Below are 24,919 nucleotides of genomic sequence, written 5' to 3'. Positions count from 1 at the left end.
TTTAAAGTCTTAGTTTAGCAAGAATGCTGTAGGAACAATAATATTATATATTATTTTACCAATGGAAATGCTATACAAGGATGCCAATTCAGATGGGGCTACTTACACCGGAATTTTTTTCTCTGCATTGTATGCAACATAAAATATCTGTATGTTTTCCTGCTGTGGGAGCATGCATATTGTAGCATATTGTATAGTCAATCCCTACCTGGCAGATGGACAGGAAGTACATTACAGACATGCTCTGGAGGAAAACAACAGTAAGATTTTTTGTAAAGAATAACAAGCTGACAATTTATAGTCCAAAAGGTCCATTTGACTTTATTCCCCGTTTAGCAGCTCTACAGGAATTCCTTTCCTTGGACACTCGGTCTGATTGAAATAGTTCAGGGACCAATAAATAAGTTCATCCTCTGTTCACACACACACACACACACACACACACACGTACAAAGACATGCCACACTACTGCCTAATAGAGTAGCAGCAACATACAGAAACAGGGTTTAGCTGACAAGGGTCCTAATAGAACATTCTCTACAGCTGTTGGTTCCGACAACAGTGTTATTTCATTTTTGTTGCCATGAACGAATTATGAGTCTACATATGAGTATAAAAAAGCTTCACCAGTATTGGTTGTTCATGTTGTTGTTATGTCCCTTTAAATGCAGGAGGCCATGAGACTACAACAACGAAGCTTGCTACTGCACTAAAGTACTTCACCTGGCAGGAGTTCACACTTGCCATATGGACCACAGAAATGGTGAATTAACATTGTACTTCAGTTTTTCTGTGTCTCCACCCTTCTTGTTGTGACTCCACAACCCTGCAGTGTCAGTACTCCCTGGCCTCTCTAAGTTCCATCTGAAACACTTGGTCAGGGGGATTATCCTCACAGTCCAGCCCATTATTCGGAGGCCTTACTGAGTGAAACAGACTCCAGTCCCCCTTACACAGGATCCAAGGAAGTACATCCACCTTGTAATGCAGCTCTGGTGAGAACTCTGTACTGATCAAATTTGGTGCTCCTGCTCCTTTCCCTCGCGTTATCAGTCTCATCTGATCATCGTAGCAGCAGTGCTGTGCTGCTAGCGTTGTGCTATCATACGACAGCATTGAGCGGATGCAGAATCTGGCTGAAGGTTTGTAGATGTCCAGGCGTTCTTTGGGTCCGCTTGCGTCCCTCCAACGGTAGGTCTTGCGTAGCTTGCCGTCCTGAATGTTGACAGCACTATAAACAGCCTCAGAGGGGTAGGAGCAGGGGCAACTGGGGAGCTCTGTGAGCACTTGGTGCAGGTACTTCTGGAGGAAACCAGTCTTGCAGCTTAGCCACTTCTCACAGCTGTCTACATCTGGGATTGGGGGGGGGGGAGATTTGAAAAAGTTAGAATTCATTAAAGAGTCTTAACATTCTTCAGTTAGTTTTCTGAAATCAAATAAGCTTTGGTTGATCTTACAGAAACCTCTAAAATGTAGTAACTAGTGCATCATGCAGCATTTCACAGAGTGAGTGAATTTGTAACCCACCACTGAATGGAGCACAATGTTTCATGCAGGCCAACACCTATTGAAAACATGGAGCACAACCTGTTGTCTATTGTGTGGAACAATACACCCGATACACTCACACACTCCGTACATACTTGTGTCCAGAGAGTCTGTGCTGTTGGTTGTCTGGGTGGGTGTCAGGTCAGTCACTGAAATCGCAGTATCTAAATAACAGAAGAAGAATTACTTTATTAATCTCTTCAGAAAATAATTATTTTTGGAAGAAAGAAATTAGCAACTTTGGTGGATAAATTATATCTTAACAAACATAAACATACACATACTGGCCTTTTATGGACACATTAATGAACATAATGAATAAAATGGAAACACTAAGTATGACAATGTTTCTGTTTAGTTTTGGTTTTAGTCTCTTGCACTAAGCTGGAATTTTTCATCACCAATATTTGTGCTTTAAAAAAGGTGGATATCTGATTAGTGCTTCAATATAGTTGAAACTAAAGATGCTGAAGTTGACGCAACCTGACCAAGTCTTCTATGTTAGTGTTCAGAGCAGCTTTACAGTGCACGCCCCTCATTTATTTGAATGAAGTCAGTTTGCCAACACAGACTCGCCCAACAAAAAAAAGTTGAACCTAGCTCAACTCTTTTTTTTTTTAATTTACTTTTAAAGCTCAACTCTAACATCATCAGGCAAGGCGCTAAATTGGTCAGTCAAGTACATGCTGGTGCACATTCCTGGTTTATTTGTTTGTAACATGAACACTGTATTTCTACTGTTTACCTTGCAATGTAGGTAAAAAAAAACTGCCATCGTAACTTTCTAAAGAAATTTGCCTTGGGGGCTCTGTTCTTGACCCTCTGCTTTTCTCTCATTATATTTTCACCTCTCAGTCATGTAGTTCCACTGCTATGCTGATGATACTCACTTGTAAGTGCCTGTTGATCATTCCCAAATGATTAAATTAGAGGCCTGGATATCAGGTTGGTATGGTTTTAGGCTTTTTATTTCCTATTTCATTTTGAAGAATCCGTCCTCATGTATCTTGTGTTACTTTACTTCCTGTCTTTGTGCGTTTTCCCACCTCTGTGATTGTTTGCCCCACCTTAATTAGTTTCACTTGTGTCTTGTTATCTTCCCCCCACTTATATGTTTAAGTCTGTCTGCTCCCCTTGTCAGTTGCCAGAACGTCTACTTGTTAACAGTCACAGTATATTGGACTTTCCACCTTATTTGATGGAGTTTGACTCATGCCTGCACCCTTAGGATTTGTTTTACCTTTTATGGACTGTCTATCTGGTTTTGATCCTTGCCTGCCATTGCCGTATGCCAGTGTAGCTTTCTGATTTTTTAAAACTATGGAACTATCTCTGCCCCACTGTCTGCATCTATGTCCTATCCATTGTGTTCTCTGTATCCTGCTTGACAAACTGTTAAACGTTATTTTCTGCTCCTTCTTTCTGATAAAACTGAGATGCTAGTCATTGGCCCTGGCCCTGGCCCTCAACCTGTTCAATCAACAGTAACTCCCTGGTGGTTCATACCCTCTCTTTTGATCAGCACATCACCAAGATCACATTTTTCCACCTACACAACATTCAGCTAAAATGAGGTCTTGTCTGTTCTCAGCTGGTGCAGAGATCCTAATTAATGCTTTTTGTTTCATCCAGACTAGATTACTGTAAATTCTTGTTGTCAGACTAGTCTTAAAGGTCTTTAAATGGTTCAGACTGCTGCAGCTAGAATCTTAACAAAAACCAAAACATTTTACCGTATTTACTAATTTTATCTTGCCTATCCATGTCAGATAGGACTGTAAGATGCTTCTGATGACTTACAAAATTGTAAATGGGCTTGCTAATTCATAACTGTTTGATCTGCTTAAACCTTATATTCCATCCCGTGCTCTAAAACTGAAAATAAAATTGACTTGACATTTCTTTGTGCAGGACCGCCACCAACCGTTGATCAGAGGATGGAACTGGCAGCAGGAAAGCGAATCTTATTGCTTCAGTGCATGCATGTGCATCCTCAATCTCAAAAACATTGCTCCGTAGAACTACTTTGCTTCCTCGCCTCCAGTCTAAGTCCCTCCCACCCAAAATGCGAGTGGAGGAGGTGAGAAAGATACACGAGGAGAGCGGAGTCGAGGCAACAGGCATCTAATAAAATGAGACATCCTTGCTTTAGAGTCGTCATTTTAAAGGGAAGTCGGTTAAATATAACATGTGGCTCAACTGCATCATCTATCCAGTGTTTTGTTATAGCCTACTGCTGTATTTTATTATCTCGGTCACAGGGGGGCAGACTAATTATCTGCACCAATAATTAAAGACTACAGATCATATCCCCACAATCCATCAACATTATGAGATGTAGAAACATCTCAAGGCTGCAATGAACATAGCATAGGGCACAGGCTTTTTTTTGGCAGCATGCCTTTTGGCTGTCAACAGATTATTTCAGCAGTGAATGTTTCACCATCATTGTAAGAAATAACACACTATCATTGATTGAATACAGCCCAAATTGCAACTGTCATCATAGGACTATACTTTTGGAGCAGACTACATACTGAGCACTATTATAATGTGAAATACAACAAATTAGAATGATAATGCATTTGCCATATGATTTGCAATATTGGGGGGAATGATAATTTTTACATCGCTATACACATTTACATTTAAATAACAATTTTACATCTGCGCAACAGGCTATATTAAATTTAAAACGGTATTTTGACACACATATCACCTTTAACAGGTCATACTGCAATTTTGATAAAATTTCTGGTTTAGACTGGTTAAGGCCACACTGGGGAAGGAGGTGGTATATTTGTAACTGGTTGTCTGTTATGTGCTCCAAAGTCTTTAGTCTTTAGTATTTTTTTGTGGCATGGTGTTGGTCTGCTAGAGGCGTTCTCAAATGGTCTATGGCCACTGGCACTGTACTGGCATTCTTGCTTTTCCTCTTTTAAAGTGAAACAAAACCTTGCTCTTACTAACAAGTTCACCGTACATACTCCAGTAACTTGGTAGATCATCTAAAAATGTAACTGAGAGGTTTAATTTAATGTTATCCCACTTCTTGTCAGATCGGCAAATAAGGGCGGGTTTTTAGGTGATTAATGACTGATGCAGTTTTTTAAGCTACCTTTGCTATTAAAACACATTCAATAAAAAGTGGTAACACAAGTCAGATTTTTACAATCTTGCCACATAACAGAGTTTCTGCTTCTTACTGGCACAGCTCTCCAGGTCACATGTTCGTGACTCAGTCGCTGTGCATGCATAACCGCAGGAACGGGTGCGTTTCTGGGTGCCGTGTCCACAGGTGACGCTGCAGGGAGCCCAGGCGCTCCACTCCTCCTCGTACTCTGAAAAACACAGAGAGAAAAGATGGATGAAGGGGAGACAGCACAGAGGGGACAAAAGCAAAACTATAGAGTAAGATAATAAGAGCAGGCTTTGAAGTTAGCCTTGTGAATTCCTCGCCCAGCTGGTGTATGTGTATTATGCAATTAAGGAGCGGCTGAAAAGAGCCGGGTAACGACAGCGTGGGACCTCTGAGACATGCTCCTCTGTGTTTAAACAACACATGCAGGAGGGGAGAGAGGGGAGAACTTCAAAAGACTGAGGAGGAGGGGAGGAAAGGAGCCAGCAGGACTGAAAGTCTTCTTGCAGTGAGAGTGATGACGGCTGTATGCTAGCAAAATTCTTCGTTGTGCTTTGAGAACGGTATGAACTGAGTTAAGTGCCAACATTTTATCAACAACTGGCGCTTAATGCAGAAGCTCAATGGCTACTTCTTTTTAGGGTAAAATCATATATATTTCTACAATAAGAAGTTTAAAATAATCTATCTATACCCATCAAAGCCTTCTGAAATCTGTCAGTGATGCTAAGCTTTCCTACCTGTTCTGACCTGATCTTTGGGCTGCAGACAAACATGCCAGTAAGTTTAGCCCAGCCTCAAAGATCTGGAACTATTCCCCTCAGTCCTGTTTCCACACAGAAGTTAATGATGCACTGCGACTAAATGAATATTGCATACTTTTGGAGAAAGTCATAATCGCGCTAATGATCAGGCAGGAAGTACAGCCAGCTGGCGTGTGTATATGAGAGTGAAAAGAGTCAGTTGGAGTGTGAGCACATGAAACTCTGTGTGGGTGTGTGTGTCATCACACTGCAATATGCAAGTTAAGTAAGCTCAGACACCGGCCGGGGAGTGCACCAGCACAAGGAGCCTGCAGCACAATGAAATGCCTGAACAACAGCAACTTCACCGCCTCCCCAACATCCCCTGGCGGTAAAACGTCCCTCCATCGTCCATATATGAGTGGGTCATTTAAAAAGTTTTCTTGTTGTTGTCTTATCAACATGGTCTACTATTACTTATCCTACCTGATTTTGTTGTAGTATTAATAACACTGTACTCAATGTAGACCTAGGACCATGGTGACATCACAAAAACAAACAGGACAGAAACACAGTCAGACAATCAAACAGGTTGTCAACAAGTCAACAGTTTAGTTTCCTATCTAAACAACTTTATTTGAATTTGATTATTGGAGCAACCAAAACAACACCAATGGACGTTTACAATGCAGTCTCCTAAGGAATGACTACGTCGTGCATGGTAAGGTAGCTGAGCTAGCACCGCAGCTAGCAAGATAAGACTTATATATACACTCGCAGCTCAACATTTTAGTAGGTTTAGTTTTTTACTGCAGTTGTACTGAGGTTAATCTTAATCGATTTCTTCAATCAGACATTACGAACAGAGCTGGCAGAAGATTTTAGAGGCACATGAATGATTTTGAGATTTTTGAAGTGACACTGAACGGATCCAAATTCGATGCGGTTTTTAAAAACTGATTGAACTTGTTAGAATGTATTTATAAAGGGTATAATGCCATACTTTGGAGGGAGGTTAGCTTGCTGCAAGTCTTTATTGAAATCCATAGTCTGCTTCTCTCATAAAAATCATTTTTTCTACATTTGAATCACTCTGATAAGGTACTGCTTTGTCAAAAACAAATAAAGCTTAAAAAAAAAAAAAAAAAAAAAATAAAAGAGAAGCGCAGCAGGTTAATTAACAAGGTTTACTGTGTTTCCCCCTTTGTAGCAGTTATGCACCTCTAAGGCTGTGTACAAGTCACCTAATGCAAATCATGGATATGTTTAGTTTTCTAGTGGCTTAAAAATGAACAACAGCAACAGTGGGGGAAATAATGGAAGAATATGATAGGAGGGTAGAGATTAGTTCATTTTCTTTGATTCCTTTTCACTTGGAGCTGGTAATTTACCTTGGCTGCATTGCCACAAGGTTAGCCATACTGTGCTGATTGCTGGCATCAGAAGCTGAGGCCTGCAGAGGGGAGAGTAGAGGAAGAAGACAGACAGAAGGAGAGCTGGTTCTACAGAGAAGAAAGACCAAAGTAAACCAGTAAAGGTGTTAATGACATGCTAAGATTTAATACAGAAGGCCTATCCAAGGCCCACGTTAGCAGAACGGTTCAGCCAATACATTTTATCTCACAAATGGAGGTGGTGATTTGGCTTTATGGCGAGCAGCTGTTTTGGTTAACAAAATTTGTGACTAGATGTTGAACATATGAGTATTTAGCAGCTAAGGAACCAGATATTTTTCTCCAGAGTTGGTAGAGACCAAACCAGAGCTAAAAGGAGAGTGACAAATGGATTGCACATAAATCCTGATGTTGTGTTTACAGCTTGTTCCACTGAAGACAAGGGGTAAAAAGGTTTAAGCAATGCTGCTTTAAATGTTATTGTTCCAACTACCAAAGAAATTTAAGAGCAGAGTCCAACTCAAATCTTAAGACCTCATTTAACTTAAACAGTCAGTTCAACCCAAACATAAAACACTTCCACTAATGTCAGAAAATATTAATAAGCTCTAATGAAATGTATTCAACTTCAGGGAAAACAAGCAAGTTTCCAAAACTTACACAACACTGGCCTCACATTTAAAGAGAAAGCTGACTGTGTAGAACATAATCTAGTAGTTAAATTGATCGGGAGATAAGAAGCCTCAGGATCTGTCTGATATGTTGTTATTAGCTAAATTCACCACGTTTGTTATTAGCTAAACTCTCCATGTTTGTTGCTGAAATGTGCTGAAGCTACCAAAAGTATAGCAACTATTCTTACAGCAATATATTGTTTATGAGCGATCGACCGATTTAGCATTGCACTCTCCAAAAGTGACAAAAATAACCAAAATCTATGCAGCAGAACCAGAAAAGTCCTTTGTTTTTTTCCCCACACATTGTTCTTCCTTGTCCAAATCCAGCGCCTACATGACCCACAATGCATCGGGACGGCTGACGTTTAGATGGGAGGTTTGGATGTGTTATGTTAGTAGAAGCTTATGTAGCCTGGTGCCTCCAGCCCGGAGCAGAGATGCGAGGTCTGTAGCGACCTGTGGCGACTTTGTGATAGATGCAAAGTTTTTAATGAACGGCTCTAGAAAAAAAGTCAACTTTATCACAGCAGCTACTCTTGACAACATCATATTAGTTAGACTAAGCATTTTAATTGATATGCACAGTATGCACCATTCACTGTTAATCCTCTCTGCTCATTTTGAAAGTACACCACTGAATAAAGCCAGTACAGTGAACTGGTTCTGAGTATCATTTATGAGTTTGTGTGTGTTTGACATGTTTATGTAGAGGACGTTCAAGGAGCAGACCCTATAATAAATTGTGTGTGCACTTGTGTGTGAGTGTGTGTATGTTAGGCACAGGGTGTGTGCAGCCCTCTCAGTCAGACGGTCAAGTCAACAGAACAAAAACATCTTCAGACAGCACACAGCTAACATGACCCAGGCCTGTTTGCCCCCCCCCCACCACCACCACACACACACACACACACACACACACACACACAGCAGTGATAAGGTAATACTATCCAAACACTCAGACTTTTCTATACAAGCAGAAAGCCCTACACTTCACAAAAGCCTCATTCAGAAACATTATCTCTATTGTCTTGGGGGTGTGGAAGGGGAGGGTTAAATGTTTTCATTGTTCTTTTATTGTGGTTGTCAAGCAAACCTTCCAAGCATCCAAACGTATACTGCTAAAACTATCTAGAAATGCTTAATTGCCGAGTGTTTAACATTTTAAACGTGTTTTTACTGACAGCTACGAACTGTTATTGAATTAAATTATAATTATAAACAAAGGTTTACAGGTAGCTGGAGGTTCACAGACTACTAACTGCACTGATAACATGGAGCCACAGTTCAAGAGAGGTCAGAGGAGACCAGTGGTTTCCAAAGTGGGTGCTGCATCATCATGGAGTGAACTGAGGACAGGCCAAGTGTGCTGCAAATTGGATCAAATCACTGCACCATTTAAATTAACTATTAAATTTTCAAACATCAAAACAGAAGAAAGAGGCAATAAATAGAAATCTCACTGTATTAACAATGAATATGCAGTTATGCCAGAGCTAATGATGTCAACTCACGGTTGCCATTGTAATACTTTCTGGATCAGGAGTTTTTAAATTCAATTTTCCCTGAAGGAGCAATTGAAGGCAATCTAGTGTATAAACAACAGTACATATAAAAGTCATTTACACACATAAAAAAACTAATCTAAAAATACAAATATGGTATGTTAGAAGACAGACACAAGGATTAGGATAAGGTCAAAAGTGCATTTCTCAGTCTATAAACAAATTAAACGAACCAGTTCTTGTACTGTGACTGGCTTCTGAAATAAAACCAAAACGTCACACACTGATGATCTACAACACATCCCTTATGGCAGCAGCTTAAAATAGTCATAGATGGTATGTGTCTTGTATGCTTTTTTGAGGTTTTGCTAGTAATTTAAGAGCAGTTGATTTCTGTCCTTTTGACAAAGGGATGCGAACCAGCAAATAAAGAAGAATAAACATTGTCAATATTCTTGCTCCAAAGGAGTTTATGTTATGTGGACAGAAATGCAGTGGACTATTTTTCACAATGTAGATCTGGACAATTTCAACATTTGTGCTATGAATGACGATTGTCTATTTGTTTTGGTTTTGGATCCATTTAAATTCAAAAAAGTCCACAAATTCTTGCATTATGTGATTAATCTGACAGAGTGAGATGCATAATAATGCTATCATCAGCAAATTTTACAATATGCTGATTTTTGTATTGACTACGATGAGCAGCCAACAAAGCGTACTCTTGCATAACTGCTGGTTTGTTCTAAATGTTCATTCATGTTCGTTGCATCGTCAACACCTCTACCAACCGAAGATTTTAGGCCTACTAACATCATTCCAATTCCGAACGAATTCTTTCAGAAATTAGGAACAACCCCAGAGCCAGGGCTGGAATAGTCTTTGAAATGCATTACTCGGTTCATCGACACAGTATCTTAATATCCTGTGTCCTTTGATCCCTTTCAGGTGTTTAGCTACAGACTGGGTTGATACTTGCAGTGGCTGCCCAGGTGAGAGTGTCTCCGATATATCCATAACTTGGGCACTCATCTCTGATACTGTCTATTTGCATGGTTTGAGGGCCTATATTGGTGTTTGTCTCTGACATAGTCTGAGCCCTGGCCGACTACGCTACCATTATTAATTTAACTGCGATTTTATTCTTGTAGCCTTTTTTTTTTATTTAACCCATATTTAACCAGGTAAGACCCAATTAGATCAGTAATCTCTTTTAAAAGGGCGAACTGGCCAAGACAGCCGCACAAAAAAGGTTACAAACGACAACAATAAATGCAAGAAAGATATACATTTACGTGTCAATAATTAAACTAACTTCAAAATACTTCCACACAATGATGAGTACCAACCGAGTCATTCACCCTTACATTTGTAAGAGCTTTAAAACTCAACATAGAGACCAGTTCTCTTTGTTTCAAGTCTTTTTGAAAACGAGGTGAGGGGAGCAAAGGACATACAAGCTTTTTTTTTTTCAAATTCCAGCTGTATACCTGGAACAGATAACAAGGCCTCTTCTTGTGATCTCAAAACATTACTATAGTCATATTTCTGTGCAATCAGGGTGCAAACATATGAAGGGAGTTCACCCTGAATGGCTTTATAAATGAACTAATACAAATGATTGAGTCTACAAAAGAGAAAGTTAACCAGCTCTGGAGTTAAGCGTGCAATGATGAGAGAGGGATTTACACTTCAAATCTCAGTGCACTGTGATATGCAGTATCTAACACGTGCACACATGTGTGCAGATGCATTCATGTACAACAGATCACCATAATCAAGAACAGGTAAAAACATAGCAGAGACCAGTCTTTTTCTGGCTTCAAGGACAGGAAGTGTTTCTGAAATAATCTTACCAGTTTCACTGCTCTCTCGACCGCTTTACTAACCTCTATCCTTTCTGTCCCAAAAATGTCCTTTATGATACGGGAAAATTGTGATTTTCTTGGAGGTTATCTCTTTCCTACACACAACAGGTTTCTCTCTTTGAAAACTGGTTGGGGTGCAGGAGCAGGCCAAACAGAGCTTTTTCTTGCCAGATTCACTTGTGACGTGACGTCACAGGGATGAAAGGGAAACAGCTGGACTACAAACGAGCTGTTTTCAGGCAGTTCTGAGTAGAGTTTTCTGTGGGAGATGGGAACACCCTTTGGGCTGGACTTTGGGCTTTTTCACTTTGCAAACCTGTTACATTCACAAAAAAGGCATATAACTCACTAAAGGAGAGGGAAAAAGGCAATAACATAATAGCACCTTTGAAGCGCCACGCCTGTTTTGACATGTTTGACTGTGGCTTTTCACACAGACATTGTACTACCAACATTCCCGACTCAGAGGCGGATCAAATCTGACCACCCTCTTCATTTCCATACCTTTCGTACAGTGCAGCAAGCCGGCATAATGGCATTATAATCCCAGAAAATAAGGCAGTGAGGATTGTTTGAGGAGTTGTTGGTACTACAGAAACACTGTACGCAGAGAAGACTTTTCACCAGACAAGTTAAAATCTGGCCTCTCATCACCTCACTCACAGAATAAAAATTAATTAGGGACAGCTGATGGGACCTGACACTGCTCTTCGCTAACTATAAGCAGCATCTGCGTTTTGGGAATTTTACATGTCATGTAGAGTACAGTAAAGAGAGGAATGGATTTTGATCAGTATGCTGTATCGATATGTCTGGATCAGCCTGATACCTATCCTTAAGATCAGCTCTGGACATCTCTTGAGAGTGTATTCTTACCGTAGTTATCTTTTGCATCCCAATCTTTGTTCCAGTGACCACCCCAGTCTCCTCCAACTCCACTCAGTATAGGGTCTTCTGAGTCGTAGTTCTCAGATTGTTCCTCCAAACTGGCTCCTCCCAACCCATTCTGCACCTGGTCCGGGTACTCCCAGAACAGAGGCCAGAACAGTTTCTTGTGGCTGTTGGCCCACTCTGAGGATGATACTGACCAGTCGTTACGCTGACCCTCCTTGGCCAGGTCCATCTCCACCTCCGTTTCAGTTTGTGTGTCATCTACCACCTCGATGGTCACCTGAAAGAAACACAAAACACATAGAAGAACTGTCAATAATGCAAAGGGGAATTCTAAAACAATGCACATTTTCTCACTTACTTTACAAAGTATAACACACACATGCCACCAGGGGGCTTCTACATATCCTTTTTCTGGCAGGTAACGTCCTGCCAGGTAACAAACACTTGGATTTCCCAGAGCTCCCTCTAGGGTAATACCCAATATTAGCAATCTCAGGCTATTACACAAAGAAACGCATTAGTAACACATAATAAAATGTGTTAGTTTTGCAATTTAATCAGTTTAGGCAAACTGTGAAAATTTTACCATATTTCCCTGGTCCTTTTGTTGCCACTCAAAATACCAAAATCCAGATGCGTTCATATTGTTGTTGTTTCTTTCCTGCTTCTTGAAGGGCAGCTGTGTACTAGTGGAATATATCCAATCCTGCGGTTGTGTCAGTGCTCATGTGTAGCTCAGCTAACGAGATGGTAGAGAGGATAGCCTTTAAGTACGTAACTAAGCATTGACCTAGTTAACTGGTTGCATGTTGTGACACGATGTACTGAGCTATACGTGGCCATGTTTTATTGTTTCCATAGAGGCAGCTGATGTCCAGTTCACTGTCAGATTGTTAGCAGCCAATAAGGAACTGCAATAATCCACCCTAGAAGTAACAAATGTGTCATCTGGCCCTCTGCATTGCTCTCTGTCCATTTCTTTGGCTCCCCAAACCTGCCATCCTCTAGCTCTTTACCAGGTGCCCTCAGACTGTCCCTCCTTAGTGTGCGACGTACTATGTGGGAGTTGCTGGACAAAACACATCTACCTTGATTATAGTGCCACTTCTGGTGGACATTGTCATTGTGTCAGTGTCATTTTTTGCGCCTGGGGTGCAGAAGTCTATAACATGTGAAGGCTACAGTATGACGCTTACGAACGAAAAAATAAAAACAGGAGTACCAGCACCGCTGGGTTTGGGAGCCACGTTGTCTTGCATGCGTGGACTCTAATCCCATTTGGGCTTGGACCCCTAATTAGTCAAAAAACTGATCTTTGAGAGGCAGCACCATGCTGTAAAGCCTCCAGTCTGCTGGAAATCCAGCTGCAGAAGAAGAAGAAAACAGCCAACTTTGGATTTTAATTGACCTTGTAACAGTATAGCATTGGTGTGATGATTTTGGTTTAATCCCTCTGTCAGACATTCAGTAAAGTAACCAAGCAGAAGTACTTCTCAAAAGGCAGTGTAATCCATCACAGTCTGTGTTTAAATCCACAGTGGCAGCAGTAAACAGTTCTACCCTGATGTACATGGAACAAAGTATCTGACTGCTTGGTCTGATTAGGACCCACATGATTCTTTAGAAGAAGGTTTCCAGTGGTAGTGAGGGTTCCTGTTTGTTTGCTGCCCTGTCTGACTACTTACCTATAGACATGAGGAAAGAGAGAGAGAGGATGGTGGTAAACATTAGAACAACAGAAAAAACGGAGATGCAAGCTGGATTATATAAAAATATAGAATCCTTGTTTGTTTACGGATACATTAAAGCAGTATTAAATGGGTTTTGACCACTAGAGGACCACTCAAAAACACAACCATGACATACTGGGAGCTTATGTTCTTTTATCACCTCATTAAAGACTTTGTCTAAAATGTATACATTGTCCCATACTGCTGCAACAAAGATGGCAAACTGATCCATTTAAATGTCTAAATTTCAAATCATGAATAAAATAAAGACTTACTTTTAAAAAGCTCTTTATCTAATACATAACTTCATACGTTGGTACAAGATCTCAGACATGATGGGGGGGGGGGGTGATGTCACCGCTGCAGGCGAAGTCTGTTTATTTGAAGATCAGATTAAAAGTGTACTCTCTTTTATGAAAGAGGGTTATTGTGCAGTGGGGGAAGGGACTGAGAGAAGTGGATGAAAAGATGAACTGATTGGTTCTGACTATCTCTCTTCTCTCTCCCTCAGTCATACACATGCATACATAAACACACAGGTCTAGACAAAACTCAGGTTGCTTATATTTCCAATAGTAACTGTTTATAAAGCCAAAGCTGAATATCGGAGAACAGATGGAGGATGAAGGTAAACATCTCTTATTTGCCCTCTGAATCTTTTTCAGTTCAAATGATTAAACAAAGTTTAAATTGTGTGCAATATTTTACTTACTTACTTACATATTTTACATGATACCCAGTGCATGTTTCTGGCTTTTAAAAATATTTTTTTGGCTGGATTGAGCAGGGGACAACCCAATAAACACAATTAAACAGGTTTGTGATTTGAAGTTTCACAATTGGTCAGTCTAGTGTTGGAGTGTCCAAATTGACTGTTTTCTTTTAAAATGAAGAGGCGGGAATGGGCAGTACTCATTCTGAAAACCAAGCCATTTAATGGCCCGAGAAGCTAGGGGTTTAGTGCTTTTAGTACATTAACTTTTGACTTTTAATTTTTGGGATTAAAACTAGAGATGCTTGAATGTTCGGCCATCGAAATTAATCAGCCGAAAATAGCAAAAAAAGCTCTTTCGGTGTTCGGCCTAATAAGTCAAAAGACTTATACATAGAATTTTGACCAAACCATTACGGTGTCGGCAGTGTGAAAGCATTTTAGTGTCCGAGAAAGACGCAGAAATTGCCGTTTGCAGAAACTGGTCTGCTGAATTGTCTCTTAGCACATCCACTCCATCTGTGGCTGACTTCTTAGGCCTCATCCACACTACTGCGTTTTCGAATTAAAACGGAGACCTTTTGCTACGTTTGCACCTCCCGTCCAGACTACAACGATGAAAACAAAGACCTAAAATGGAGAAGTTTGGAAACGCTGCCGACCCCGTTTTTCGTTTCAAAACTCCAGATGACGTTTTAGTGAAGACAGGGGCCAAAACGGAGGACTTTAGAAACGATGACGCAGCCGCTCACACTCGGCTCTCTGATTGGGTCTTGCAAAACAGAAACACGATGCTGCTGACCGGGTTTTTGACATCATATTTTAATAAAAATATTCTGTACTGTGCAAATAACACTCATCTGCCTACACTTGTACTGTGCATGTTGCCGTTTACTTTGCAACAACTCCCAGTCTGTTTTCTGACGCCACACTCCCGTGTTACATTCAGTAACAGTCCCAGTTCGTTATTGATCCATGCAACAAAAACAAAATGGTCTGATGTCTGTATTTATTTATTCTTTCGCCAAATCTTCTGGAACTACGGAACAGACCATCTGCTTCATTTTTACACTGGCACGCGCATGCCCAGTGAACCTAAAACGTCGTTTTAATGTAGACGGAGATCAACTCCAAAACGCAACAGAAACGCTGGTGTGGACAGAGATCGTATTTGTTTTAATTCTCCGTTTGTAAGCTAAAACGGAGTAGTGTGGATGGGGCCTTAGTAAAGGGGGAAAAAACGGTCTGACCCGCTTTGAGTGTTTCTGTCACTTGTCTGTGAGAAAGCAATTAAACTAGCCACACCTAAATTTGGAGTGCACACGTATTCAAGCCTTTATGGTAAATGAAACGGAATCGAGCAAGCTGACAGGCAGGTTAGCAACATTATCCTGTCAGTTTCTCTCTTTACAAAGACAAGCGTTGCAGTATGAGAGTCCTACCTGAAGAGAGGCTGTGAAGTCTTCATGTTACGCGATACAAAAACCACATACATTATTTATCAAACCAGGTCGGACTTGATGAATTTAGCGCGAGGAAACACACGTGACAACATCCGGGATTCAAAATAAGGCGTCTATACAGGATGGAAATAAGATTAATTGGTTTATATTCACAGAAAGTATAAAACATATTACATGTGTACATTAAAAGTAAATGGACACATGTAATTTACTTTACCGGACCCTCTCAGGCCCCGAACCCATCATAGTCTCTCCAAATCCTGTGGGAAACACTGAGGAAAAAGAACACTTTGACTATTTAATTTATGCAATGGTAAAAAAGCCAAAATAAATTGGAAAAATGTGAATGTACTTGTTCGGTGTTCGGCAATTTCTTTCATTATATTCGATTTCAGCTTTGGCCAAGAATTTTCCTTTCGGTGCATCCGTAATTAAAACCTTGATTTATCTTCACTCGTGCTTCTCAGCAGCAAGCTACTGTGTTTCAGGCCACACTGTTGTAATTGTAGCTGCCAGAGCTCTGAGGGACTACTACATATTCATACAGACCGGACAAAACAGGAGACTGATTAAAGAAAAGTAAGCAAGGAAGTTCTAGAGAACTACCGGGTAAGTTAAAAAAAATATGTGTCTGTTACTTGTCCAACGAAGGTTAAAGTCAAGGGCAACTGGACTTGGACTGCCCTTGACTTTAACCTTCATTGGATAACTATCGCATTGCTTGTATAAGCAACCAAGGAAGGTTAAAATCAAGGGCTTGGGTCCTTGTTTGTGTGTTGTGCAGCTCGGTGGTGCAGCTTCCCGATATGATCCCGAGGGCGGTCAGAATCAAATAGTCAAAACTGTATGTGCACATGAGTGTAACTGATAACCCCAATAGTATTGGGAATATTCCCCAAAAGAAACAACTTGCGCAGGTCTGGGCAATCTGGTCATCCTTTGAATATTAAACAATTACATTGACCAGATTGGCCAATGACACAGTGAGTTTTCACCACATCACTCACAGTTTAATTGTCCACTCCTATATTATCACAAACAACTTGGTAGAACGGAGTATTCACTTCCTCAGTGCCTCAATCTAAGTACCCTTAGAAAGTGTAATTGGTCGTTTGAAACACATACCCATTAAACATCACTAGCTGATGTGCTACAGCTTGTGCTGTATTAAAGTAATCATCCCCAAGCACTGTAAACTGAAATCTTCTTCATCCATGAGAGTTGACCAGCTCATAAGAATTTCCTTCACAGATATTTACTGATATTTATACATGCTGTATATTTTTAGGTAGACTCAGAACTGACAAAATGTTATTTTATCTGACATATTCATTTATTTTATTTCTCATTTTGTGCATTTGACACTTGTAACAGATGTACTATGTGTGGCTAGGGATTGTGGGAGAGTCCTTATGTGTGTGTTCTTGTTGATTGTTTTGTTCTGTTTGGATTGTTTCATTCAATTATTCCTATTATTTTTGAATGATTATTTTGTTTAACATTTCCACGTGTTAGCATAAACTGGTCCCTGGTATATTACTTGTAAATATACTGTTCTTGATTTGAGGTAAAATGGGATATGTTCCATCTCTGCTGAACTTGTGACAATATGTGCATCTCACTCTGTTGACCAGGCAGTGAAATCCAATATCATTTCTGTTGAAATCCACTCCACAAGTCATAATACTTGTTTTGAAAAGCAAATACCACCAGGATTCAGCTTCACGGTCTCACTGAAAAAGGACCTTTTATATTAGTCTCTCATATGTTTTATATTTTCACGTTTTCCCCTTTCTTTCTCTTATTGCTCCAAACCCTGTGTAGATGTTGAAGGTTCATGAACAAGTTGGAGCACCCCACTGTTATAGGTCCTGCATATTGTAACTTAAGACCCTGTCCTGACTCAAACCAGCTGTACTGCGAGATGTACGAACCGGAGAGAGATCCATGGTGTAGAGGACAGAGACTGAGGAAAGAGTGAAGAGGACTCTGTCACACCCCTACGTCGTGTGATCACTGGTTTAATTTGGAAGACCTGCACTTCAGTGATTACCCTTTATTATATGAGAAGAAAGAGTGACGTAAAGCTACTTCTATGATACAATCAGTATCAATCATGAGTCCAACAAATATTTTCTCCCCACATGCATATTGCTTACCTGGATGTTGGGGTTCTGTGAGCCCATGTCTGCATTGGCCAGCTCTGGGAAGTTCTTCAGGTCCAGGATGAAGAGCTCGTGGTCCTCCTCAGGTTCTGGTGGGGGGATGACACCCTGGTGACGGTGCTGGGACCAGCTGTGTCTGGACCTGGGAGAAGATGGAGCAGCAGATGGAGTCTGCAGAAGGTTCTCCTGCTGGAGCTCCAGAAGAGTCTGATGATTGTTGGCACGATTAGGCTGCTTTGTCACCTGAGAGTGGAATAAAAACAGTGAGTATGTTGTCTACTAACCAACATATCGGGTGAAATATAAAAGACATTTCTGAGAGGGGAAGTGTGTTAAGGTTTTTGACCACTAGGGATGCTGTAGAACAATGTCTTAATGAAAGAGTATGTATCTTGGTCACAACAAACATAACAAAACAAAACAATCTAAGGGCTCTGTCTCAAGATTGTTAGTTTATGTTATGGGTTTATGTTCAATAGATTAGTATCCGCCGATATATTGTTTTGGGACTTTTTTAAATTTCCAAATATTGATATATGTATCGGCATAAAAAAATCTGGGCATAATGTAAACAAAATTATGTTTGCTTAGACAGAAATTCCACTTATTAACATTACTGTAATATGCTATAACAATTAGGGCAACTATTCGCTGAACTCAAAAAGACAGGAGTCTCAGCCTATCACAAGTCAGCTATTTTCTTTGCTGGAACCGCTGCAATCAGACGAGCATACGGATACAAAGTAAATCCCGGTGTGCAGAGTTCAAAATTAGTAAAGAAAACCAAACATCTTGACAGCTGCCATGTCCGGACGCCTTTGAAGTGAAAGAAATTGAAAACTAGACAAGAATGATCAGAGGCCAGATGGATGTGGGGAAAAATACGAGGAGGATATTGATCCAGTGTGTCCTGGCTTGGTTCACATCTACAACACATGAAACAGATGCACAAAGCTGTGTTTCTGTCCACACAGGTTACATTAAACTCTCCGCTGAGTAACAGTATAAACAAACTTTCAGTCATACATTGATCATTGTGCACTGTTTTAGCTTTTTTCCTCTCCATGAGTAATGAACTGAAGCATGAGACTCTGTGGATGTGAGTACCTTTGCTAAAAGGAAAGAAAATATATAACTACTGCAGCTGAAGAGAAAGGAATTATGAGGGGTTACAGTGTTGACTTTAAGAATGGAATGCTGGGTGGGATAGCCATCATTCAATTAAATGGACACATTTGGTGATATGGAGTACAGGGAGAAGCGTTTTTCACATATGTCTGCCTGGTAGTTAATAACTCATTTACAGTTCACATTCGCCAAGCTGTTAAACACTTTGCCAGGACTGAGTCGATGTGAAACCCAAGCAGATCTCAGCATGTTTGCTAGCACATTTATGTTCTGTGTGATGTGATGATGAGCATGTTTGAGTGTTAGTGGCATACTTCTGACAGCAGAATTGGCATTTCCCCTCTCCCTGACCTCTCCCAGATACAACTAAAGAGTCCGTCTGGAAACCAGCCTTTTGGACAGTAAGATGTTTTAACTCCCACCTAGGGATGGATTCTGATTGCCAATTCCATTTCTGAACTAGTTCCCAGTTAACAGAATACCCAGTTTCGCAAAGCTCTGAGGCTAATTAATCTATTATCAAACCACTTGCCTCTCCTCATTTCTTTAGAAATATCTGAAGATCTACTTAATGAGGTGACACTGACATCTGGGACAGGCATTCATGTTTCAAGATGATATGTCCAGATGTTTACGTCTGCTTTTGCTTCTTCATTTATTGCTTACAGATTTTACAAAGGGTTCTTGAATCCAGACAGCACACCAATCACAGTTACTAAAATTATAATACTGCTACGCTACCTGCAGACGCCATGGCCACAGTCAAAAAACTGTTTTCCTCACCTGGCACAATCCTGTCAACACTCCTGTTTCACCCGGGATTATTCTGTCCTGGTGTCATCCCATTTAAATATTTTCCGGTAAATCTCCGTGTTTTTGACAGGTATGACCTGGCATACACACCTGACTCAGTACACTCCCAGTATAAGTAACTGCCCCCAGTGTACAAAAAGCGTATTACATCAAAATAAACTCAAAGGCAAATTGATAAATTGCTCTTACACGAGTGATAACTCTTTTCATCTGGCTGATGAAGTCTTGTCAACTTCAGGAAAATCCCTCAGTTAAGCTTATCAAATAATAGTTCTGCATCACGACCTGTAGCTTTTTGAGCTTTTGATCTGTTATTTTACTTTATTTTCAGTTGTGAACAATAATTGGACTGCTGCTAAAACAGTGTTTTTGCATTCTTAGCTAAAACACGTCACAGTCCTTTGAGTTTAAGTTATTTAAAACATATTTCTCTTACTACAAGTTACTTGCAACTGTAGTAAACTGATCCTAATCAGATTCCATAAGTGATTCAAAAGGATTCTGATTGAATAAGTGGACACAAAAGAGTTGGATTTGATAAAATGCTATAACTATGGAAAATGCTATGAAACCTCAGTATAATATTATAACACAGTCCATATCCAAATAAGGATCATAAGTGGCCTGGAAAACTGAGAAACAGCTACAGAAAATTCCGAGTGATTATCTGTTTCAGACACCGGATTTTATATGTGTGCATACAGAATGTAGAATATGTGCATTGCACGTATATGAGCCTTTTAGCTAAGCACACATTTGTGCAGTGAACACTTAAGCTCATGTTACTTCATTAAAAACCCACAGAAGCAAAGAATCTGGCACTTACACATGACCATCACATAAAGCCTACATTCTGATACATAGATTATAATATACAGTTTCATATTTACCTCATCTAGGGTGCTGGACATTTGAGAGCCGATCATCCCACGCAGCCTATTCCACAATAAAGCACACAACTTAAACCTGAACTGGCTAAAGAATTTGACGCCCTCCGCAAAATGTGGCATCAGCTTCAGCATGCCTCTTGGGAGGGAGTGGAGAGGAATGACTATCCATCCAGCATTATTTGGTTAAAGCAGTAGCAACTTCTCCCTCAGGTCCCCTGTGATTTTTCAATGAATATGCCCCCTCTAAACCACACTCAATATCTCCCTTTCACATTCCTGTTTGGATAAGTAAAGTGGCTGTTTGTAAAATGCCACATTCATATTGCAACCGTAAGTCTGGCTTCAAGGCTCCCTGAGAGCAACATGAACCCAACCACTCACTTTAATAAAAACACACAAGCCCAGAGTGAGTGGAGCTGTGAGATCAGAGGACATCAGTGGAGCCAGTAAAAGACATATACATTTATATAGATACACACACACACACACACGTGGAAAAATGCTGTAAAGTAATAATGCTTTAAAAAATAGGCATTAGGTTATTAGATTATATTTATCAATTAACAAAATACAAAGTGAGTGAACAGAAGATGAACCACCCTTTGGCTTTAAAACAGCATCAATACGTCTACGTACACTTGCACAAAGTCAGAGATCATCAGGTGTATGACAATTATACAATTACACCAAACAGGTGCTAATGATCACCAGTTCAATATGTAGGTTGAAACAGAATCATTAACTGAAAACAAAACAGCTGTGTAGGAGGAATACAACAGGGTGAGGAACAGCCAAACTCAGCTAACAAGGTGAGGCTGCTGAAGACAGTGGCCTTCATGAAAGACTTGCAGCCAAAAAGCCTCCAACATGGAAATAAGGTCAAGTGAGTCAAATATGCATAGAAACACAGGAGCTGGGGAGCAGAAAAATGGCAGCAGGTACATTTGGCAGGTTGTTCCCCAAAGGGCTGGAGAACACATGGGGTCAACCTATAATCTGCGGCGATATTTAGCATTTTCCCAACTATCAGAATAGGTGATTTCAAAATCAGGTTGCAAATTACTAAATTACTATAAAAAAAAGTGCTACTTTGACTCTGATCCTGATGCAGCCGCCTCTCTCTGTCTGTTGTCACGGCTCTGTGGGCTAGAGGAATGTCTCGCCCACAGCACTAACTGATTAGCTAAACGTCATGAGTAATAGTGGCCAAATATTGATTTGAATTAGATTTTTCTTTTGTTCACGTTGCATTTGGTAATTGATAAATATATTCTATTAGCATGTCTATTTTTGAAAGCATTCTTATTTTACAGCATTTTACCACACCAGCCTAAGACTTTTGCACACTACTGTATATACACACATAAGGAAAACCTGCTTGATTTATATCCCAACCTGAACCTCGCACTCCTTTAATGATCAATCTCTTTATTTGAAATAGTTTGCAGAACAATCAAGTAGGCATTACATCATACGCCACAGAGAGAACCTTCAAACATACTGGTAAACACACACTAATATACATAACACATAATTTCCAAAACCTTGCACCTTAGTACCGATTAAAATTAGGCAGACCAGACCAGCTGAGAATCCTGCCTATTTGGCTATATATGTGCCTTACCGGTTTAAAAACTTAATTGCTTGAGACACAAATGAAGATTTAGAGGCAATATAGTCACCCAGATGGCAGCAGTTCGAATGAAGGGGCAAGGGGGTGCCTCTTGTCTCCCACAATGGTTTTTGCCTTGTTCATCATTCTTTCCCTATAGATACATTCCATACTTGGTAACTTGATCCCTAATAGTTCACTGGCCATTGTTACGGTTTTTCTTACAGACTTTTTCTGTGCCTCAGTAGCATTGCAAAACCAGCAAATGATGCAAAAGGCCAAAACACTTTCAATAAAAGAACAATAAAACATCTGAAGCATTTTGTTGTGGACATTAAAAGACGACAGTATCTTTAAAAAGTACATTCTTTCTTGTGTCTTTGTGCTTATGAGGTCAGTCCACAGATCCCATTTGAGCTTATGGCTTCCCGTTGATAAGAGTATTGTATGATAGAGTATTATATAGATTTGATGATTTAACGTAAAATCAAAGGACATTTCTTTTGTTTTGGTGATGTTTAAAAGGAGGCTTGACTTCTCACACCACTTTAGGAAGTAGTCAAGAACTGGCCTATGCTCCACCTCCTCATCATATAGCAGTCTCATCAAGGCAGTATCATCTGCATACTTAATAAGGTAGCTACCTGTTTGGGAAAATGCTGGTGCAAGAGTATATACACAATAAACAATAAAGGAGATAAAACCCATCCCTGGGGAGAGCCTGTGCAAGTGGTTATTTTGGCAGAGAGAGAAGTTCCTGCTCTGACTTGCTGGATTCTACAGCTAAGAAAATCAACAATCCATAAAATCAAGCTAGGCTCAAGTGAAAATTCTTTTGCTTCACACCCTCCTGGTTTCTAAGGGGTTTCTCATCTCTATAACTTGTTAAGACTTACCTGCTAAACTCCAGCACCTCCTCTAAATGGAAAACCATTTTTAAAAATATTATGTATAAATGTAATGTTAAGTTATGACATAATGTTCTAATTATTCATTGAGATATTTTCCACTAGGCCCTTTCTTCCTTAAGTTATTTACCTGCCAATTTTTCTTTGTCTCCCTCTTCCAGTTTCTCTCTCCAGACTGTTTGAACATTGAATGATATCAGCATCCAGACCTCCATGACCCTCGAGCCACCCCTGTGATCTGTGACCTGCTTGAGTACTTAGCATCCCTTCAAACTGTCACCCTTTAAATCCTCACCCCTCTCCATTTTCCTTCTGAAGACAAATGTCACTGAACACTAATGAGTAAGGTTTAGTAGATAAGGTAAGGCAATAGCTAATAGCTAACCCCTGGTGTCAAGTCTAAGGCTGAGGCAGTCAGCATCTTTAAAGCTTCTGCAAGAACTGAAGGACTAGACACTGAATGCAACCAATCTGACATACAGTACATAAGACTCAAGCCATGCTAGGAGCCCCAAAAGGCTGCAATTTTCATTACACCGCAAATCTAAAATTGATGGATAGGACAAAAAAAATAATAAAAATACAGGTTTTGGTTTGTTTAACCAGTTTTCACACTTGTAGATAATTTGATTTTGCCTGGAACAAGGAAAACAGTATACATTGTTGAGTTTTGGCTTTTAAATAAATGCTAAAAGGAAATCCGGAAATCCTATTATTTGATCCGGTGGTAGGTCTGCTATTGCTTCACATCACAAACAAACCACACCAGAGCAAGACCCACCTTTTAACGTGGTTAACGTCTATTCAGACTGCTAGATTGATCAAAATCCGTCAGAAGCACATGAGGCCTCCTGTGTAGACATGCTGTTAGTCCACTAGTTTGGTTCACACCAGAGAGCAGCTTTCCCATCAAATACTATCAGGCCCTAGAACTAAAATTTCAAAACCATAAATCCATTTTTCAAAAAAGCACACCCATTTCCCTAAACTCTACACACAAATCCCTTCTTTTCTCATTTCTCATTGCCTACACCATGGAGTCATTGAGAAAGCACTGACAGTCAAGATTGTGCACTCAATCAGCACAGGTTGAGCTCAGTTAGCACACAGCTACCCAGGTGGAAACACAAACAGTCAGAATTGATAACACACCAATCAGAAGCTTCAATAGATAGAAAAAGGGCCAGAGTCAGTTCTTTCAGTTTTGGAACAATGGATCCAGAGAGAAGTGAAGGAAGAGGTAGAGGACACCAGAGAGAAGGAGGAGGAACAGCAGTGTGGAGAAGAGGAAGAAGTGAAGGAAGAGGAACAGTAGGAGTTGGAGGAGGAGATGGGAGTAGGGTAGCGGAGGAGGTGAAGAAGGAGAATATTCTCCGGCCTGTCCCAGACCAAAGACAGGACACTGGGGCAGAATAATTAGTTGTTTGGTGTGTTGTACAGCACACTAAGGAATAAAAAATGTGCAAATATTTATTTCTTTTGTTGTGTTCATCATGTGAAAAGGTTTTTTAGGGGGAGAACCACAAGCAACATTACTAATAACCAGTTTTTGTAGTATTGTTTTCAATTTATCTCACCAGTGTGTAAAACTGGTGTGTGTGTGTTTCTGAGGGCTTGTGCGTTTTGTCTGAGGGCAAAATTTGGTTTTTCAGCAAGATTGAATGGTTTTGAGTGAAGAGCTTCATTTTGACCTGGAAATAGGATGTTTGAGGAACTGGGTGAGAAGTTGTGGA

At 40.2% G+C, this 24,919-nt stretch overlaps 1 protein-coding gene across 2 annotated transcripts in view; it reads right to left on the bottom strand.

The window, feature by feature from the left end:
* Positions 1–298: 298 nt before the first annotated feature.
* Positions 299–24,919, bottom strand: part of ism2a (isthmin 2a) — a 31,888-nt gene continuing 7,267 nt past the window's right edge. Inside the window, exons 1-6 of one of the 2 annotated variants that reach the window (XM_046062866.1) lie at positions 20,667–21,056; positions 17,830–18,078; positions 11,748–12,042; positions 4,755–4,889; positions 1,644–1,712; positions 299–1,352 (exon numbers count right to left, since the gene is read on the bottom strand). In XM_046062866.1, the coding sequence (XP_045918822.1) occupies positions 835–1,352; positions 1,644–1,712; positions 4,755–4,889; positions 11,748–12,042; positions 17,830–18,078; positions 20,667–20,798 (1,398 nt within the window). In that variant the 5' untranslated portion in view covers positions 20,799–21,056 and the 3' untranslated portion in view covers positions 299–834. Of the gene's footprint in view, positions 1,353–1,643; positions 1,713–4,754; positions 4,890–11,747; positions 12,043–17,829; positions 18,079–20,666; positions 21,057–24,919 lie in introns of those variants that run through there. The other variant, XM_046062865.1, reaches the window with a different exon arrangement.

This window comes from Micropterus dolomieu, linkage group LG11, assembly GCF_021292245.1.
Source record: "Micropterus dolomieu isolate WLL.071019.BEF.003 ecotype Adirondacks linkage group LG11, ASM2129224v1, whole genome shotgun sequence".
NCBI classification, from domain to species: Eukaryota; Metazoa; Chordata; class Actinopteri; order Centrarchiformes; family Centrarchidae; genus Micropterus; species Micropterus dolomieu.
The sequence above is the reverse complement of the archived record's forward strand: the minus strand, read 5'-3'. Positions and strand labels throughout refer to the sequence as shown.